General features: G+C 52.6%; 1 protein-coding gene across 2 annotated transcripts in view; it reads right to left on the bottom strand.

The window, feature by feature from the left end:
- The window catches only part of LOC139239216 (tyrosine-protein kinase receptor UFO), a 187,489-nt gene that overhangs the window by 122,097 nt on the left and 44,790 nt on the right, over positions 1-20,602 (bottom strand). For both annotated transcript variants that reach the window (XR_011588615.1, XM_070867893.1), the window contains exons 3-4: positions 20,284-20,384; positions 18,387-18,569 (exon numbers count right to left, since the gene is read on the bottom strand). Coding sequence is in view for 1 of the 2 variants with exons in the window: in XM_070867893.1 (XP_070723994.1) it covers positions 18,387-18,569; positions 20,284-20,384 (284 nt within the window). In the remaining variant the exon portion in view is untranslated. The remainder of the gene's footprint in view (positions 1-18,386; positions 18,570-20,283; positions 20,385-20,602) is intronic.

The following is a 20,602-nucleotide window of genomic DNA, read 5'->3' as shown; positions in this document are numbered from 1 at the left end:
GGAGGGGGTGAGGGCCATGGAGGGATTTGAAATCAAGGATGAGAATTTTGAAATCGAGGCGTTGTTGAACCGGAAGCCGACGTAGGTCAGCGAGCACAGGGGGTGATGGGTGAGCGGGACTCGGTGCGAGTTAGGACACGGGGCAGCGAGCACAGGGGGTGATGGGTGAGCGGGACTCGGTGCGAGTTAGGACACGGGGCAGCGAGCACAGGGGGTGACGGGTGAGTGGGACTCGGTGCGAGTTAGGACACGGGGCAGCGAGCACAGGGGGTGACGGGTGAGCGGGACTCGGTGCGAGTTAGGACACGGGCTGCCGAGTTTTGGATCACCTCTAGTTTACTTAGGGTAGAATGTGGGAGGCCAGCCAGGTGCTCAGACGTTGAGCTGGCTCAATCTGAGGTGGCCCCCACCCTCCCTAGCCCCCCCCCCCCACCCGATTCTGAACTGACCTTCACACAGAATCGCGATCGCCAGCGGGACACGGCAGCCATCTTGGAGTCATTGTGAGGACCAGTTTTGTGCAGAAATTGGCCCCTTGTGGAAAGAGGTCACAGCGGGGGGGGGGGGGGGACCCGAAACATGTCACAGTGGTGTAATAGTGGCCACACTTCTGAGGGACGAATGTATGTATAATAACGGGCTAGGGTAGATGGAGCTTTGCTCAGTGTCTAACCCACGCTACCGCTGGCCTGGGAGTGCTTGATACTGATCTCGGCCGCAATGGTGGGCCATTCTCCCAGTGCTGGCATCCCTCGTGTCAATGAGCACGGGGAGTTGTACAAAAACAATGAAGAAGCCAACAGTTGCCAGTATACCCCCCCCCGGGGTCTGTAAATAGGCTACATTGTGCACTCTGGTCAAAGGGGAAGTGTGCACTCCAATGGGATTAACCAGGTTAGTGCAATGAGCAGAGAGGTGGCGAATGCAGTGCAGTCCAGAGAAGCGCGTTGGCTCAAAATCCAGGCTGACACGCCCAGTGCAGTGCTGAGGGAATACTGCACTGTCGGAGGTGCCGTCTTTTGGATGAGACGTCAAACCAAGGCCACGTCTACTCGATCAAGTGAATGTAAAATATCCCATGGCACTATTCCGAAGAAGAGCTGGGGAGTTCTCCCTAAAATTCCACTAAATATAAAGAGTATCTGGTCATTATCACATTGCTGTTTGTGGGAGCTTGCTGTGCACAAATTGGCTGCTGCGTTTTCCACATTACGACAGTGACTACACTCCAAAAAGTACTTCATTGGCTGTACAGCGCTTTGGGACGTCCAGTTGTCATGAAAGGCGCTATATAAATGCAAGTGTTTCATTCTTTAGTACATTTTGGAAAAAAGAAATGTCAACAACAACCACAACAACTTGGATTTATATAGCGCCTTTAACATCCCAAGGCGCTTCACAGGAGTGTTGTGAGATTTTTTTTAATTGACACCGAGCCATATAAGGAGAAATTAGGGCAGGTGAGGTTCCCGATGTGGTGGAGCAGGGAGATGGAGAGATGTAGGAACGCAGACTAGTAAAGTGTGGGACTGCAGAGAGAAAAGAGCATAAAAAGACCTTCAGAAGAATGAGAGGTGATCTTATCGAAACATATAAGATAATGAGGGGGCTCGATAAGGTGGATGCAGAGAGGATATTTCCACTCATAGGGGAAACTAAAACTAGGGAACATAGTCTCAGAATAAGCCGCCCATGTAAAACTGAGATGAGGAGGAATTTCTTCTCTCAAAGGGTTGTAATTCTGTGGAATTCTCTGCTCCAGAGAGCTGTGGAGGCTGGGTCATTGAGCATATTCAAGAGGGAGATAAGACAGATTTTTGAACGATAAGGGAGTAAAGGGTTATGGGGAGCGGGCAGGGAAGTGGAGCTGAGTCCATGATCAGATCAGCCATGATCCTATTGAATGGCGGAGCAGGCTCGAGGGGCCAGGTGGCCTCTTCTTCAAAATAGTGCCATGGGATCGTTTACATTTACTTGAGCGAGTAGACAGGGCCTCGGTTTAATGTCTCATCCGAAAGACAGCACCTCTGACAGAGCGGCACTCCCTCAGCACTGCACTGGTGTGTCAGCCTGGATTTTGAGCCAACATGTTTCTCTGTACTGCACTGCATTCGCACTACAGGAGTCGGCCATACAGCCCCTCGAGCCTGCTCCGCCATTCAATAAGATCATGGCCGATCCGATCATGGACTCAGGTCCACTTCAAGGTTAGTCCAAGAGTATCAGATCTTGGCATCCAATTATAGGAATGGCATTGAGCTATAAAAGGGGGATCTTAAAAATGACTCGAATGATACAAAGAACGAGAGGTTCTGGATATAGAGGCAGTTTCGGGTGAGGCAGAAGGAGCTTTACTCTGCGGCTGGCTGGTCTATCCTTGACCCAAGGAGGGGCCTGGTGCTAGAAGAGAGAAGCACTTTACCATCACTTTTCCCATCCTCCGGCCTTCACAACCAATGACTTTCCTTGGAAGAGCGTGACTCTTCTGTCGGCAAACACGTCAACCAATTTGCGCACAGTCTGATTCCCTCAAACAACAATGAGATGGATAGCCAATTCATTGAGGTATTTTTTTGGTGGGTGTTATAGAATGATAGAACGGTGACAGCACGGAAGAAAGTCATTCGGCCTGTCAAGCCCGTGCCAACTCTCAGTTAGCCCCACTCCCCCCAACCCCCTTTCCCCGTAGCCCTGCAATTTTATTTCCTTCAGGTACTTATCCAACTGGCTTTTGAAAAATAAGATTGAGTCTGACTCCACCACCCTCTCAGGCAGCGCATTCCAGATCCTAACCACTCGCTTTTTCTTACGCACCTGTGGTTCTTCTGCCAATCACCTTAAATCCGTGTCCTCTGGTTCCCAGCCCTTCCACCAATGGGAACAGTTTCTCTCTCTCTACTCTGTCCAGACCCCTCGTGATTTTGAACACTCGATCAAATCTCCTCTCAACCTTCTCGGCTCCGAGGAGAACATTTGATTGGAGAACGAATATTGGCCGGGGTCCCGGGGTGACTCCCCTGCGGGCCTGCAAACAGCGGCGTGGAAAAACATAGAAAATAGGTGCAGGAGTAGGCCATTCGGCCCTTCGAGCCTGCACCACCATTCAATAAGATCATGGCTGATCATTCCCTCAGTACCCCTTTCCTGCTTTCTCTCCATACCCCTTGATCCCCTTAGCCATAAGGGCCATATCTAACTCCCTCTTGAATATAATCCAATGAACTGGCATCAACAACTCTCTACGGTAGGGAATTCCACAGGTTAACAACTCTCCGAGTGAAGAAGTTTCTCCTCATCTCAGTCCTAAATGGCCTACCCCTTATCCTAAGACTGTGTCCCCTGGTTCTGGACTTCCCCAACATCGGGAACATTCTTCCCGCATCTAACCTGTCCAGTCCCGTCAGAATTTTATATGTTTCTATGAGATCCCCTCTCATTCTCGGGCGGTCACTTCAGCATCTCAAGCGGAAGTTGGCCTCCCTCACAATGTAGCCCTGCAGTTTATCTTATCTCCCAGCGAGACAAATTAGCACAGCACAAGGCCGTGCGGTATCATCCTGGCACTGATTGGCCCAACTCCCGGTACTGTGACAACTCGGACATACCGAGTACAAAAGTCACAAAAAAAAAACGAATTTCAAGACTAACTTGTACAAAGTGTCGCGAGTTTCAAAGGATTCCTTTCAGATGAAGATTAACAAAATGAAGCAGGGTCATTCAGGGCCAAGTAAGCGTCATCGTTCTCCTCGGTTACTGTTATCCACCAGGAAACAAATAAGCAACATGGCAAGGTCCCTGCAATATCGTCCGGGCTCTGAGGGCGGGGGGTGCTATAGCTGGTTCCAGTGCACTCAGAAATCAGCTTTGCCCATATTTCGCTCCCTTCCTTTTTTTAAACAACCCCCCCCCCTTCCCCGCACCCCTCCCCCCCCCCCCCCCCCCCCATCGATCTTATGTTTTTTTTCTCATTGTCTATAATGGCAGCTGGTCATTACCCCGCCATTCACACCCTATCCAGACTAACCTTTTTCTAACTTCTGTCATTACCATCTCAAGCCGGCCCATCATCCCTTTTGTCTCTCTAATCTCTCCTGCCTTCCACCCTATCACCGACCTTCCCTTTTGTTCTTTCTTCCCCTCCCCCTTTCAGTGTTCCTTAAGAACCTGCCCATTTCGAACATTCGCCAGTTCTGACGAAGGGTCGTCGACCTGAAACGTTAAACTCGGTTTTTCTCTCCTCAGATGCTGCCTGACCCGCTGAGTATTTCCAGCATTTTCTGTTTTTATTTCAGATTTCCAGCATCCGCGGTATTTTACTTTCGTGTTTTGCACTCAGAGATCAGCTGGATTCGCACAGCACTAGCAGTGGGAATCCAAGGAGTTGCTGGACAGAGAAGGAACAAGGCCAGAGGGGCAGATTTATTCTGCAGCTGCACACTTAACACTGGGGTCAGGTGGTCATGGGTTTGAGTCCCATTCCAGAGACTTGAGCACATAAATCTAGGCTGACACTCCCATTGCAGTGCTGAGGGAATGCTGCACTGTTGGAGGTGCTGTCTTTGAATGAGACGTTAAACCAAGGTCCCGCCTGCTCTCTCAGGTGGAAGTAAAAGATCCCACGGCACTATTTCGAAGAAGGGGTATGGCGAGAAAGCAGGAATGGGGTACTGAAGTTGAATGTTCAGCCATGAACTCATTGAATGGCGGTGCAGGCTAGAAGGGCCGAATGGCCTACTCCTGCACCTATTTTCTATGTTTCTATGTTTCTAAGAGCAGGGAAGTTATCCCCGGTGTCCTGGGGCCAACAATCAGCATAACAAAAACAGATTATCTGGGTCATTATCACACTGCTGTCTGTGGGAGCTTGCTGTGCACAAATTGGCTGCTGCGATTCCCACATTACAACAGTGACTATACTCGAAAAGTACGATATTGATTGCAAAGCACTTTGAGATGCCCGGTGGTCGTGAAAGGCGCTATATAAATGTGAGTCTTTCTTTTCTTTTGACACCAGGGACAAGTGTAACTGGTTAACGCCACATGTGCCCACATGGCTGAACTGAGCCAACTCTGCAGTGACTATAGTCGGAACCTGGTCTGCAAGACTCACCAAGCTCATCATCAAAAGAAACCATTTGCGCAATGGGCCAATGGCCTCTTTCTGCACAGTATCATTTCAGGATTCTATGAAGTGTCCTGGCTGGGCCATTGGGGTAGCCTTACTTGTGGTTTACCGTGGGCATGGCCAGACAAGGCGGAGGCGTCGGGGGGGGAGGGGGAGGGGGCGGAGGTGGGTGGGGGGGGAGGGGGGGGAGGTGGGAGGAGGGGGAGGGGAGGGGGAGGGTGGCAATCACCCCACCACTCTGCTGGGAAAGTGCAAACGTGTGGACATAAATCTAAGAATCAGCAGCTTCATCCCAACCCACCCCCACTCAGCCCTCCCCCATCCCCCCGCTCCCACCCACCCCCTCCTCCCACACACCCTCCCCCATCCCCCCCTCCCTCCCACTCCCTCACCCCCACCCACCCCTCCCCCATCCCCCCTCCCTCCCCCATCCACCCCCTCCCCCATCCCCCCCTCCCTCCCACCCCTCACCCCCCACACACCCCTCCCCCATCCCCCCCCTCCCTCCCACCCCCTCACCCCCCACACACCCTCCCCTTCCACCCCCCAATCCCAAGCCACCACCCCCTCCCTCCCACGCCCTCACCCCCTACACACCCTCTCCCTCCACCCCCCGCCCCTGCCCCTTTCCCTCCCCCTACCCTTCCCCCCCACCCCCCCTCTCCAACCCCCCCCACCAGTCAGTGTTGAGGATCAGCCATGATCATATTGTATGGCGGTGCAGGCTCGAAGGCTCCTATTTTCTATGTTTCTATGAACAATCTGCGACCCTTACAGGGCTCGCCAGGGTAGATGCAGGGAGAATGTTTCCCCGAGCCGGGGAGTCTAGAACCAGGGGTCACAGTCTCAGGATAAGGGGTCGGTCATTTAGAACTGAGGTGAGGAGAATTTCTTTACTCAGAGGGTGGTGCAACTTTGGAATTCTCTACCCCCGAGGGTAGAGAAATCTATATAGATCAATAGATTTTTGAATATTAAGGGAATCAAGGGGATCAGCCATGATCTTATTGAATGGCGGAGCAGGCTCGAGGGGCAAAATGGCCGACTCCTGCTCCGAATTCTTATGTCATGAAGTTCTCACTGCGTGAGACCAGCGGTGACAGGTAGACGCTGAGAAACGGAGCTCAGAGCTCGTTGGTGACCTGAAGAGAGTGAGTCAAATCAGCATTCAGCATTTTTAAAAATAAAATTCACCTCTTGTGTGTGTGTGTGTATTTATAGCTGTGGGAATGGCGTTATAGGCTCTGGGCTGGTGAGAACTGTATAAATTAAAGCATTGAACTCAATTTATTCCTGAGTGTAATCATCAGTGAGTGCATGCAGGGCCTGGCTTCTTAAGCCACTTCTTTTGGTCACACGCTAATTTGCTTAATGACACAGTAAGACCACATCCTCATAAAGCCAGGCAGTTGATCTAAAAAGCCCTTCCACTGGAGTTCAGAGCAACAGCTCCCAATTGTGTCAAGCACTGAGAACAGAACCTTGCCCAACTCCAATTACAATGTGAATGGCCAAGGGACAGATTTCTCACCCAGCTCTGGGACACCAGGGTCGCAGGGGGGAATGGGGACCGGCCCGAGCCGGCCTCCGCAGCAGGACATCGGCGAGTGCCTCCCCCCCCACCCTCTTCATAACCTCCGGCTGCAAGCAATGTCCCAGCCGTGGCTCAGTGGGCAGCAGTCTCTTGCCTCCAAGTCAGAAGGTCGTGGGTTCGAGTCCCACTCCAGCAACGTGAGCACTTAAACCTAGGCTGACACTCCCAGTGCAGTGCTGAGGGGGTGCCGCGCTGTCGGAGGTGACGTCTTTCGGATGAGACGTTAAACCGAGGCCCCGTCTGCTCTCTCGGGTCGGTGTAAAAGATCCCGCGGCACTATTTCGAAGAAGAGCAGGGGAGTTATCCCCAGTTTCCTGGCCAATATTCATCCCTCAACCAACATAACAAAAACAGATTATCTGCTCATTATCACATTGCAGTTTGTGGGAGCTTGCTGTGCACAAACTGGCTGCCGCGTTTCCCATGTTACAACAGTGACAACACTCCGAAAGTACTTCATTGGCTGTAAAGTGCTTTGAAACGGCCGGTGATCGTGAAAGGCGCTATATAAATGCAAGTTTTTCCTTGCACTTGCGGATGAGACGTTAAACCGAGGTCCCGTCTGCTCTCTCGGGTGGATGTAAAAGATCCCGTGGCATTATTTCGGTGGGGGGTGGGGGGCAACGTTCCTGTTAAGTCGCTCGGCCATGCAGCGGTGTAGAGGTCCCACGCAGTCGGCGCAACGGATTTTAAGTTGGAAAACCGCGCATGTGCAGAAATTTGAATGGTCTGCACAGCCCGTTAAAGGGACCACGCACCCCCAAAAAAATTAAACAGAACATTGGCAGGGGGGAGTTCTCGTCAGTGTCCTGCCCAATATTCATCCCGCAACCAACATCACTGAAAAACAGATGATCTGCTCATTATCACATTGCTGTGTGTGGGAGCTTGCTGTGCGCAAATTGGCTGTCACCTTTCCTATGTTACAACAGTGACTACACTCTGAAAAGTACTTCCTTGGCTGCAAAGCGCTTTGGGACATCCTGAGGTCATGAAAGGCACTACAGAAACACAGGTCCACGATCCTTTTACATCGGTGAATGTGGGAAACGCAGCAGCCAATCTGCGCACAGCAAGCTCCCACATAGAGCAATGTGATCGTGACCCAAATAATCTGTTTATCAGCCAAGGACTGAAGGCGGTGGGGTGGATGGGTTTAGTGGGGCAGCTTCTGAAGCTCTGGGAAGCCACAAACCCTTCACTTATTCTGCTTGTTACAAAAGATGCCAGTGAAAAATTAACTGTGACGGAAACACAATGGTGGTCATGGTGTGCTCCAGTAACAACAAAAGACTTGCATTTCTATAGTGCCTTTCATGTCCTCACGATGTCCCAAAGCGCTTTACAACCAATGAAGTACTTTTTTGAAGTGCAGTCACTGTTGTAATGTGGGGAACGCGGCTGCCAATTTGTGCACAGCAAGCTCCCACAAACAGCAATGTGATAATGACCAGATAATCTGTTTTAATGATGTTGGTTGAGCGATAAATATTGCCCAATACATCTAGGAAGGCCCAAACTCATCTCAGCTTGAGCTAGTCACCCCCTGATTAGGAAAAGGGCAAAAGGAAATCAGCCAGGGTTCCCACACCTGATCCCCATCCAGTGACCCCACTGATCCCCATCCAGTGACCCCACTGATCCCCATCCAGTGACCCACTGATCCCCATCCAGTGACCCCATTGATCCGCATCCAGTGACCCACCGATCCCTATCCAGTGACCCACTGATCCCTATCCAGTGACCCCACTGATCTCCATCCAGTGACCCCACTGATCCCTATCCAGTGACCCCACTGATCCCTATCCAGTGACCCCACTGATCCCCATCCAGTGACCCCACTGATCCCCATCCAGTGACCCCACTGATCCTTATCCAGTGACCCCACTGATCTCCATCCAGTGACCCCACTGATCCCTATCCAGTGACCCCACTGATCCCTATCCAGTAACCCCATTCATCCCTATCCAGTGACCCACTGATCCCCATCCAGTGACCCACTGATCCCCATCCAGTGACCCACTGATCCCCATCCGGTGACTCCCACTGGGTGAGAATGTGTGCAGGAGTTGGCTGGGGACACGGTGCCGGAGGGGACTGGCTGCGGGCAGCGCTAACCTGAGCAACGATGAGGGCCTGAAAAGGAGAAGAGTGGGGGAAAAATACGCTTCCAATAGACACAGCTCTGACAGGCCTCGCGCTATTGGCTGCTGCCAGGCAGGGGGGCGGTGTCCCCCTAGCGGCAGAGCGGGGACAAGCGGTCAGGCGGGGAATCAGGCGGGGGATCAAGCTGGCAAATCAGCTGCAGGGGAGCGGGCTCGGCCGTGATGCCCCTGCAGTCGGACAGCCTGCCAACACTCAGTGCCTGGGCCCACACCCGACAACAGTCTGCTTGGGCAGAGGCAGCACGAGCGGGCAAGCCCGACGGTGACTAACGGCACCGGCAGGCCTGGAGGCCTGCGATTGGTCACGCGGCCAGGCTTCGAGTTGCAGGAAAGGCTGCGGAAATTAAAGATCCGGCTTGGAGTAAAGCCGGGCCCAACCGCTGCACAGCGCCAGGCGCTGACATTCCTCGGCTCGGACCGCCCGCCAGCGTTCAGACTCACCGCGGTGGCTGTCGCTGAGCCAGGCCCGGGGGCGGCGGAGATGGTCCAGCCCGCGCTCGGCCTGTCAGCCTCCAGCCGGAACAGGAGCTGCTCGGGATGAGCGACGGGCCAGGAATGCCGAGTATGCTCTGAGTAAACATGTTGTGCTTTCAGCTCCCAACAAGCTCCAGATGAGGGGCTGCTTTCCAGCCCCAGCTGTTTGGCCAGGGGGGCCCACCGGGTGGGGGGAGGGGAACACCACGAGGTGGGGGAGGGAGGGGGGTCCCACCGGGCCGGTGGGCGGGGGAGGGGCAACACCGGGCTCGACCCCTGCCACTCATCGAAGGTGTGGGCGACACACCTCGCACACCAGCCCCTCCGGTACTGCACAAGGAATGTCTCTGGGCAGGGGTCGATGCTTAAAATACACCCCACCCACCCACAACTATTCACAACACAACACGGCAGGCGGGGGCGGGGGGAGGGGGGCACCAACCTGCAGGCCCCAACTTCGAATGGGGCAGCAACAGGGAGGGTTGAGACAGACGGAGGGAGGGTTGAGACAGACAGAGGGAGGGTTGAGACAGACAGAGGGAGAGTTGAGACAGACGGAGGGAGGGTTGAGACAGACAGAGGGAGGGTTGAGACAGACAGAGGGAGGGTTGAGACAGACAGAGGGAGGGTTGAGACAGACGGAGGGAGGATTGAGACAGACAGAGGGAGAGTTGAGACAGACGGAGGGAGAGTTGAGACAGACGGAGGGAGGGTTGAGACAGACGGAGGGAGGGTTGAGACAGACGGAGGGAGGGTTGAGACAGACAGAGGGAGGGTTGAGACAGACGGAGGGAGGGTTGAGACAGACAGAGGGAGGGTTGAGACAGACAGAGGGAGGGTTGAGACAGATGGTGCGAGGATTGAGACAGACAGAGGGAGGGTTGAGACAGACGGAGGGAGGGTTGAGACAGACGGAGGGAGGGTTGAGACAGATGGAGAGAGGGTTGAGACAGACGGAGAGAGGGTTGAGACAGACGGAGGGAGGGTTGAGACAGACGGAGGGAGGGTTGAGACAGACGGAGGGAGGGTTGAGACAGACGGAGGGAGGGTTGAGACAGACGGAGGGAGGGTTGAGACAGACCGAGGGAGGGTTAAGACAGACAGAGGGAGGGTTGAGACAGACAGAGGGAGGGTTGAGACAGATGGTGCGAGGATTGAGACAGACAGAGGGAGGGTTGAGACAGACGGAGGGAGGGTTGAGACAGACGGAGGGAGGATTGAGACAGACGGAGGGAGGGTTGAGACAGACGGAGGGAGGGTTGAGACAGACGGAGGGAGGATTGAGACAGACGGAGGGAGGATTGAGACAGACGGAGAGAGGGTTGAGACAGACGGAGGGAGGATTGAGACAGACGGAGGGAGGATTGAGACAGACGGAGGGAGGGTTGAGACAGACGGAGGGAGGGTTGAGACAGACGGAGGGAGGTTTGAGACAGACGGAGGGAGGATTGAGACAGACGGAGGGAGGGTTGAGACAGACGGAGGGAGGATTGAGACAGACGGAGGGAGGGTTGAGACAGACGGAGGGAGGATTGAGACAGACGGAGGGAGGGTTGAGACAGATGGTGCGAGGGTTGAGACAGACAGAGAGAGGGTTGAGACAGACGGAGGGAGGGTTGAGACAGACAGAGGGAGGGTTGAGACAGACGGAGGGAGGGTTGAGACAGACGGAGGGAGGATTGAGACAGACGGAGGGAGGGTTGAGACAGACGGAGGGAGGGTTGAGACAGACGGAGTAAGGATTGAGACAGACGGAGGGAGGGTTGAGACAGACGGAGGGAGGGTTGAGACAGACGGAGGGAGGGTTGAGACAGACGGAGGGAGGGTTGAGACAGACGGAGGGAGGGTTGAGACAGACGGAGGGAGGGTTGAGACAGACGGAGGGAGGGTTGAGACAGACGGAGGGAGAATTGAGACAGACCGAGGGAGGAATGGGGTATTAACACCACCTTCCCTGACTAGACCCATGCTGAGACCAGAGAGACACGTTTAAACCACCTTTAGAGAAGGAGCTAATTCTAGATGTATAATCTACAGAGTGACAAAGCATTTCACGCCTGACCTCTGAACTCTAACCCTTAACGCTTTATTCAAATACAGTGCAGAGGAGGGGGAGGGAGGGGTAAAAGAAAGAAAGAAATTACATTTATATAGTGCCTATCACTACCTCGGGACATCCCATAACTCTTTGCAACCAATGAAGTACTTTTGAAGTGCTGCAATGTAGGAAATGAGGCAGCTATTTTGTGCACAGAAAGCTCCCACAAACAGCAATGTGATAATGAGCAGAAAATCTGTTCTTCGGTGTTGGTTTAAGGATAAATATTGGCCAGGACACTGGTGAGAACTCCCCTACCCTTCTTTAACCGGGGCACAGTAGCATAGTGGTTATGTTACTGGACCAGTAATTCAGAGACCTGATTAATGACTTTGGAGATATGAGTTCTAATCCCACTGGGGCAGCTGGGGAATTAAATTCAGTTAATTAAATAAATCTGGAATTTTTTTAAAAAGCTAGTATCAGTAATGGTGAAAATGAAATTACTGGATTGTCGTAAAAACCCATCTGGTTCACTGATGTCCTTTAGGGAAGGAAATCTGCCGCCCTTACCCGGTCTGACTCCAGACCCACAGCAATGTGGTTGACTCTTAACGGCCCTCTGAAATGGCCCAGCCAGACACTCAGTTGTACCAAAACAGTTACTAAATCAGCCAGCCTTGTGGGCGTACCGCAGGACTGCAATGAATCAAGAAGGTGGCTCACCACCACCTTCAGGACCATTAGGGATGGGCAATAAATGCCAGCCTTGCCAGCGACACCCACATCTTGTAAACGCATTTTTTTTAAAAATTTGATTGGAACTTTTACGTCCACCTGAGAGAGCAGATGGGGCCTCGGTTTAACGTCTCGACCCGAAAGACGGAACCTCCGACAGTGCAGCGCTCCCTCAGCACCGCACTGGGAGTGTCAGCCTGGATTTTTCGTGCTCAAGTCCCTGAAGTGTGACTCGAACCCACGGCCTTCCGACTCAGAGGTGAGGGCGAGTGCGGGAGGGGGAAGAAATCGAGGATTGTGGGGAACGATTTCACCGCACTTCTATATTGAATTTGCTGCGTACGATCCCCACACCGCCCTCGCCACCAGACACGACAGTCTCCGGATCCAGCAACCCCCCTCGGCATTCTCGCCCTGACCCTCAATGGTTAATAGAAGCAAAAGCTATCGCTAAACAGTCCTTGACGCTGCTGTCTTAATATTTTTCCCAATTGAGCATTCCCACGCTTGACAATGTCTTGGATCGGAGCCCATGTGATTTGAAAAGACCCCCTCCCACTCCCGGCCCGCTGCAGGATATGCAGAGTGCCCGCTCGCTGTCACAGTAACGTGACCTTGATAGAGGCCACACAAAAGGGGAGCCGATTGAGACAAATGATCCATTCTGTCGGCTGATGCGTTGGAATGTGACTGAATGAAAAGCCCAGCAGTGGGCTCGGTTTCGGACAACAGAGCGTCTGGCTGTGGGCCTGTCGTCACGTGACTCCCCGGGACTGAGCCAAGTGTCCAGGCACTGAAGATTAATCTCTAGGTCGCTCGTGGGGAGGGGGGAGGCATTAAAAGAAAATGTCTGCTCTTGTTCATTTTTTCTGAACGCTTCTGCTTATTCGTTATGAGTATGGTGCAGCTGGGGGGAAAGTGCTGACATCAAGATTCATCCAATCGGACCACGAAGATTCTGTTCGCTTTCCAATCGACCGTGGGGAGAGGCGTGACACCGCAAGGATGGACATGTCGGGTGGCCAATGACAGGAGTGTGGGGGTGGGGCCTGTGAGGATGGATGTGTCAGACATCCAACGGCGGGAGTGTGAAGGGGGGGGGGGGGCGGGCATTGTGAGGGTGGGCGTGTCGGGCATCCAATGATGGCAATGTGGGGCGGGGCATTGTGAGGATGGACATGTCGGGCGGCAATGTGGGTGCGGGGCAGTGTGAGCATGGACATGTCGGGCAGCCAATGGCGGCAATGTGGGGCGGGGCATTGTGAGGATGGACATGCTGGGCGTCCAATCGCGCGAGTCTGTGGGCGGGGCATTGTGAGGATGGACATGCTGGGCAGCCAATGGCGGGAGTGTGGGGGTGGGGCATTGTGTGGGTGGACATGTCGGGCTTCCAATAGCGAGAGTGTGGGGTGTGGGGTGAGGGGGGAGGGGGGGGTGCATTGTGAAGATGGACACGCTGGGCGTCCAAGAGTCTGGGGGCGGGACATTGTGAGGATGGACGTGCCGGGCAGCCAATAGCGGAAGCATTGGGGCGGAGCTGTTGGAGACAGGAGATCACGAGTCCATTCGGCCCATCAAACCCTTCTGTGTAGTGCCGTAATTACTTTCAACTCCGACCCCTGAACTCACTCAGTGAAGTTTCTGTTTCCCAAGGTGGTGTGTTCTAAAACCATTCTGTAGCCTCGGTGAGGAGCGGGAGCAGTCCAGGACATCAGTGTACGGAAGCAGTATGCGGAGGCCCGGACTTATTCAGGATTGCAGGTTCGAGTTGTTTATTTTTTGTCCTGTATTTAGCGTTTATTTTTAGCAATATGTGTGTTTGGACCAAATTCTGTGCACACCCTGGGAGAGTTGGCGCCACAACAAAATGATGGGGGCAGGGGGTGAGGGGCGAGGGGTGGGGGGGCGAGCAGCGGGGGGGGGGGAAGGAGCTGAGTGTCGTGGACATGGGAGGGATGAAGAGTGAAATGGAGAAGTGGAGATTTCATTGTGTGTGAGTTGCCCGCTTGGCTTTGATTCCCCCGATTGGCGGTTACTCCAACGCTCTCCTGGCCAGTCTTCCCCCTTCCTCCCCACTTCCTCCCCCCTTCCGCCCTCCGTAAACGTCAGCTGATCCATAACTCTGCCACCCATGTCCTAACTCGCGCCAAGTCCCGTGCTTTGGCGTTGGCTCCCGGTCCGGCAACGCCTCTGCTGTAAAATTCTCATCCTTCTTTACAAATGCCTTCAAGGCCTCGCCCCCTCCCTATCTCTGTAACCTCCTCCAGCCCTACCACCCTCCGAGATCGCAGAGCTCCTCTAATTCTGGCCTCTGAGCATCTCTGATTCTAATCGCTCCACCATTGGTGGCCGTGCCTTCAGCAGCCTGGGCCCTAAGCTCTAGAACTCCCTCCCTAAATCTCTCCACCTCTCCCTCTTCTCCTTTAAGACATTCCTTAATCCCTACCTCTTTGACCAAGCTTTTTGGTCACCTGTCCTAATATCTCCTTATGTGCCTCCGTGTTAACTTTTGTTTGATAATCACTCCTGTGATGTCTTACTACTCCTGACTGAGGCTGAACCAGACTGTTCGCAACCTTGGTGTCATATCTGATCCCGAAATGAGCTTCCGCCCACATATCCGCGGCATAACTAAGACTGCCTACTTCCACCTCCGTAACATCGCTCGTCTGCGCCGTTGCCTCAGCTCATCCGCTGCTGAAACCCTCATCTGTGCCTTTGTTACCGCGCATTTGGAAAATGGTGACATGATAGGTCCAAGTCAGCATGGATTTGTGAAAGGGAAATCATGTTTGACAAATCTTCTGGAATTTTTTGAGGATGTTTCCAGTAAAGTGGACAAGGGAGAACTAGTTGATGTGGTATATTTGGACTTTCAGAAGGCTTTCGACAAGGTCCCACACAAGAGATTAATGTGCAAAGTTAAAGCACATGGGATTGGGGGTAGTGTGCTGACGTGGATTGAGAACTGGTTGTCAGACAGGAAGCAAAGAGTAGGAGTAACTGGGGACTTTTCAGAATGGCAGGCAGTGACTAGTGGGGTACCGCAAGGTTCTGTGCTGGGGCCCCAGCTGTTTACATTGTACATTAATGATTTAGACGAGGGGATTAAATGTAGTATCTCCAAATTTGCGGATGACACTAAGTTGGGTGGCAGTGTGAGCTGCGAGGAGGATGCTATGAGGCTGCAGAGTGACTTGAATAGGTTAGGTGAGTGGGCAAATGCATGGCAGATGAAGTATAATGTGGATAAATGTGAGGTTATCCACTTTGGTGGTAAAAACAGAGAGACAGACTATTATCTGAATGGTGACAGATTAGGAAAAGGGAAGGTGCAACGAGACCTGGGTGTCATGGTACATCAGTCATTGAAGGTTGGCATGCAGGTACAGAAGGCGGTTAAGAAAGCAAATGGCATGTTGGCCTTCATAGTGAGGGGATTTGAGTACAGGGGCAGGGAGGTGTTGCTACAGTTGTACAGGGCCTTGGTGAGGCCACACCTGGAGTATTGTGTACAGTTTTGGTCTCCTAACTTGAGGAAGGACATTCTTGCTATTGAGGGAGTGCAGCGAAGATTCACCAGACTGATTCCCGGCATGGTGGGACTGACCTATCAAGAAAGACTGGATCAACTGGGCTTGTATTCACTGGAGTTCAGAAGAGTGAGAGGGGACCTCATAGAAACGTTTAAAATTCTGACGGGTTTGGACCAGTTTGGATGCAGGAAGAATGTTCCCAATGTTGGTGAAGTCCAGAACCAGGGGTCACAGTCTAAGGATAAGGGGTAAGCCATTTAGGACCGAGATGAGGAGAAACTTCTTCACCCAGAGAGTGGTGAACCTGTGGCATTCTCTACCACAGAAAGTAGTTGAGGCCAATTCACTAAATATATTCAAAAGGGAGTTAGATGAAGTCCTTACTACTCGGGGGATCAAGAGGTATGGCGAGAAAGCAGGAAGGGGGTACTAAAGTTTCATGTTCAGCCATGAACTCATTGAATGGCGGTGCAGGCTAGAAGGGCTGAATGGCCTGTCCCTGCACCTATTTTCTATGTTTCTATGTTTCTATGTTACCTCCAGACTTGACTATTCCAACACACTCCTCGCTGGCCTCCCACATTCTACCCTACATAAACTCGAGGTGATCCAAAACTCGGCGGCCCGTGTCCTAACTCGCACCAAGTCCCGCTCACCCATCACCCCCTGTGCTCGCTGCCCCGTGTCCTAACTCGCACTAAGTCCCGCTCACCCATCACCCTCTGTGCTCGCTGCCCCGTGTCCTAACTCGCACTAAGTCCCGCTCACCCATCACCCTCTGTGCTCGCTGACCTATATTTGGCTCCCGGTTAAGCAACGCCTCGATTTCAAAATTCACATCCTTGTTTTCAAATCCCTCCATGGCCTCGCCCCTCCCTATCTCTGTAATCTCCTCCAGCCCCACAATCCCCCGAGATGTCTGCGTTCCTCTAACTCTGCCCTCTTGAGCATCCCTGATTGTAAATCGTTCAACCATCGGTGGCCGTGCCTTCTGTTGCCTGGGCCCCAAGCTCTGGAACTCCCTGCCTAAACCTCTCCACCTCTCTACCTCTCTTTCCTCCTTCAAGATGCTCCTCAAAACCTACCTCTTTGCCCAAGCTTTTGGTCACCTGCGCTAATTTCTCCTTATGCGGCTCAGTGTCAAGTTTTTATCTCATACATTAAGGGCGCTATATAAATACATGTTGTTGTTGTTAAAAGCGAACTATAAATGCAAGTTGTTGTTAATGTTGAATAGTCAATCCACGATATAACATCTTTGGAAGTCGAGTGTCAGTCGTGGCTCAGTGGGCAACACTCTCGCCTCTGGGTCAGAAGGTTGTGGGTTCAAGGTCCACTCCAGGGACTTGCAGTACATAAATCCAGGCTGACACTCCCAGTGCAGTGCTGAAGGAGTGCTGCACTGTCGGAGGTGCTGTCTTTCGGATAAGACTTTAAATTGAGGCCCCCGTCTGGTCTCTCAAGTGAACGTAAAAGATCCCATGGTACTACTTCGAAGAACAGTAGGGGAGTTATCCCCGGTGTCCTGGGGCCATTTATCCCTCAATCAACATAATCAAAAAAAACAGATGATCCGGTCATTATCACATTGCTGTGTGCAAATTGGCTGCCGCGTTTCCCACATTGTGACAGTACTTCATTGGCTTTGAGATGTCTGGTGGTCATGAAAGGTGCTATATAAATGCAAGTCTTTCTTTCTTTTTATATAAGTAATTTGGGACAGGGCTTGTGATGAATGTAGCGTTCCTCAGGAGGAAAAAGACAAGCTTATGGTTCCGAAAGCTCTCCACCATTCAGGGAGAAGGGGGTTCCTCACCTCATGTCTGGTCTGTTGTGGACTAAGTGGTACATGTAATGTATGTACCTGTGAGTATGCCGTGGCTTAGCCAGTCACATGATGTTCACAAGACTCAATAAAACCCCAGCCAGTTGTGTGCAGCTCATCCACGATGAGGTATGCAGTTGTGAGCCTCAACCAGGCCAACATCCCCAGCATCGAAGCACTGACCACACTCGATCTGCTCTGCATGCCAGACACGGGACTCCCAAAGCCAGCGCTCTACTCGGAACTCCTTCACGGCAAACGAGCCAAAGGTGGGCAGCGGAAACGCTACAATGACACACTCAAAGCCTCCCTGATAAAATGCAACATCCCCACCGACACCTGGGAGTCCCTGGCCAAAGACCGCCCTAAGTGGAGAAAGTGCATCGGGGAGGGCGCTGAGCACCTCGAGTCTCATTGCCGAGAGCATGCAGAAACCAAGCGCAGGCAGCGGAAGGAGCGTGCGGCAAACCAGTCCCACCCACCCTTTCCCTCAACGATTATCTGTCCCACCTGTGACAGGGGCTGTGGCTCTTGTATTGGACTGTTCAGCCACCTAAGGACTCATTTTTAGAGTGGAAGCAAGTCTTCCTCGATTCCGAGGGACTGCCTATGATGATGAGTGGATGAACCGGTAATGTGTAGTGTGATTGTTAAACCTTTGTTAATAAACCAACTAGTTCTTAATAGCAAGGTGTTGCTATGAATTCTTAAGCAAAGAACCTGTGAAGCAAAAACAGCACAGCACAGCTTGATCGAGATGGATTAGTCAGTAACCCCAGTGTCGGTGTATCAAGCAACTACCAGGATGGTAGAAGGCCAACTCGACCTTAGTGTTTGCTGGTCCCTGCCCAATACCATCCTTCCCCGTATCCCATTTCCAGAGGTGCTAACCTTGAACGGAGAGGACTGAGGGAGAGAGAGCAGCAGCCTTCTGCCCAGGAGGGACCGGCACCCCGTCCTGTAGCCACACCAGCTCCTCGAGTTCCGGCGAGCCTCCCGCGGCACAACTGAGGTTAAAGGGCGTGTTCCGGTACACATTGATATCCTGCGGCTCCTCGGTGAAGTGCGGTAACCCTGGGGGGAGGGGGCACAAGAGAAACAAAGCGCTCGTCAGATCATCGGGCAATCTCCGAGTGAATCAACGTCAAGACAACGCATGTCACCTTTGTATCACTTGCATTTATATAGCGCCTTTAACATTGTAGAACCTCTCCAGGCGCTTCATAGGAGCATTACCAGACAGGAATTTGAGACGGAGCCACGTGAGGAGATATTGGGGCAGGCGACCTCAAAGCTAGGTCAAAGCGGTTATTTTAAAGGAGGGTCTTAAAGCAGGAAAGAGAGAAATGGAGAGACAGAGAAGTTTAGACAGGGAATTCCAGAGCTCAGGGCCCAGGCATCTGAAGGCACGGCTGCCGATGGTGGAGCGATGGAAATCGGGGCTGTTCAAGAGGCCAGAGTTGGAGGAGCGCAGAGATCACGGGAGGGGGTTTACTGGCCTGGAGGAGGTTACAGAGATAGGGATAGGTGAGGCCGCGGAGAGATTTAAACACTACGAGTCCAAAGGTCGACAAAAGCGTGTTGGAGAATTTCAGGGACAGAGTCTCTGAGGGTGGGGGTGCAGGGGACAAACAAGTTTAGTTTCAAAAGGTTGTGAAAGGTGCTATATAGATGCAAGTCTTTCTTTCTTTAAATGTTTCATCTTCCAGGCTGGACTGCCCCTTTAAAAGCAGTCCTACCAGGGCTCTCCTGGTGGGGCCCATGTTAGTTTAGGCTGCGGCCTATCTTTGAGCATCTCTTGTGTCGTTTATGTTGGTTCAAAATCTGTTTCACTCGTGTTTGCTTAAGTCTCAGAAGTGCCAACAATTCTGTTGCATGCAATGTTTTCCCCATTTGCTCCTTCCTGCTCTCCTCGCCCCACCACTGACCTCTTACCAGTGCAGTTCTGAAGCCAGCCATTGGGAGGTGCAAGAGAAAGGGTGTGACCTCCACACAGCACCTCCCCCTGCTGGTGCATCCCAGAACAGCAACCCATCCTGTGGCAGGTCCATTGGTGTCGGTCGGTGAGAGAGCATCCATTCCCTCCGCCTTTTTCAAACTTCCTCCCCGCTGGGTTAAGGCAGGCTTCCAGTCGCCTGCTCCAGCTGCCGTTCTTGGCAGCGAGTCTCCGCGGCACTTCAGCCATGGAGGGAATCGCAAGTATGCTGAAACCCTGACCTCATCCCGGCATCTGGCTCTGTGCACTTCCAGTAGGAGGCGCTGCATGGTGCTCAGGTTCACCAGAGACCAATTATTGTCTTCCTATTCCCAATAATGGCTCAAACCAGCCACAGCATTGATCAGAGTATAAGCAGAGTCTTTATGGCCTGTTTGTCTTAATGCACGTTGGTTGTGTTGGGCCATCGTGGGGGGGAGGGTGCAAATGGCTGTCTTACACCCAATGCTGGCTGAGGAACTGAATCATAGAATGCTTACAGCGCAGAAGGACGCCATTCGGCCCGTTGAGCCTGTGCCGACTCTCTGCAAGATCACTTCAGCCAGTCCCACTCCCCCCCACCCACCCACCCACCCCTTTCCCCGTAGCCCTGCAAAATGTTTTCTTTCAGACACATCCAATTTCCTTTTGAAAGCCACGACTGAGTCTGCCTCCACCACCCTCTCAGGCAGCGCATTCCATATCCTAACCACTTGCTGAATTCAAGGTCCACCCAACCCTCCTTTAGAGGCACACAGTGCCGGAACTCACAGCGCCAACACCATCTCAGCATTTAATGGGTTAAAGACGCACCTTCCGTTTCCAGCTGGGCTTCTTTGGAGATGATTTCTCTCCCTTTCACTAAAACGACACATCGATAACTCCCAGCATCTGAGCGATGGATTGAGGGAATACTGTAAATAAGGGAAGAGGGCGTTAATGAGTGAAATAGAAAGATAGCACAGCAGGAGTGTTTGGGCATCAGGTGTCAGCCGTGACTCAGTGGGCAGCACTCTCGCCTCGCAGTCAGAAGGTTGTGAAAAAGAAAGACTTGCATTTATATAGCGCCTTTCAGTACCAACGCACCTTACAGCCAGAGAAGTACTTTTGGAGTGTAGTCACTGTTATAATG

The sequence above is a fragment of the Pristiophorus japonicus genome, chromosome 26 (assembly GCF_044704955.1).
Source record: "Pristiophorus japonicus isolate sPriJap1 chromosome 26, sPriJap1.hap1, whole genome shotgun sequence".
NCBI classification, from domain to species: domain Eukaryota; kingdom Metazoa; phylum Chordata; class Chondrichthyes; family Pristiophoridae; genus Pristiophorus; species Pristiophorus japonicus.
Note: the sequence above shows the minus strand (reverse complement) of the source record. Positions and strands in the feature narration are given on the sequence as shown.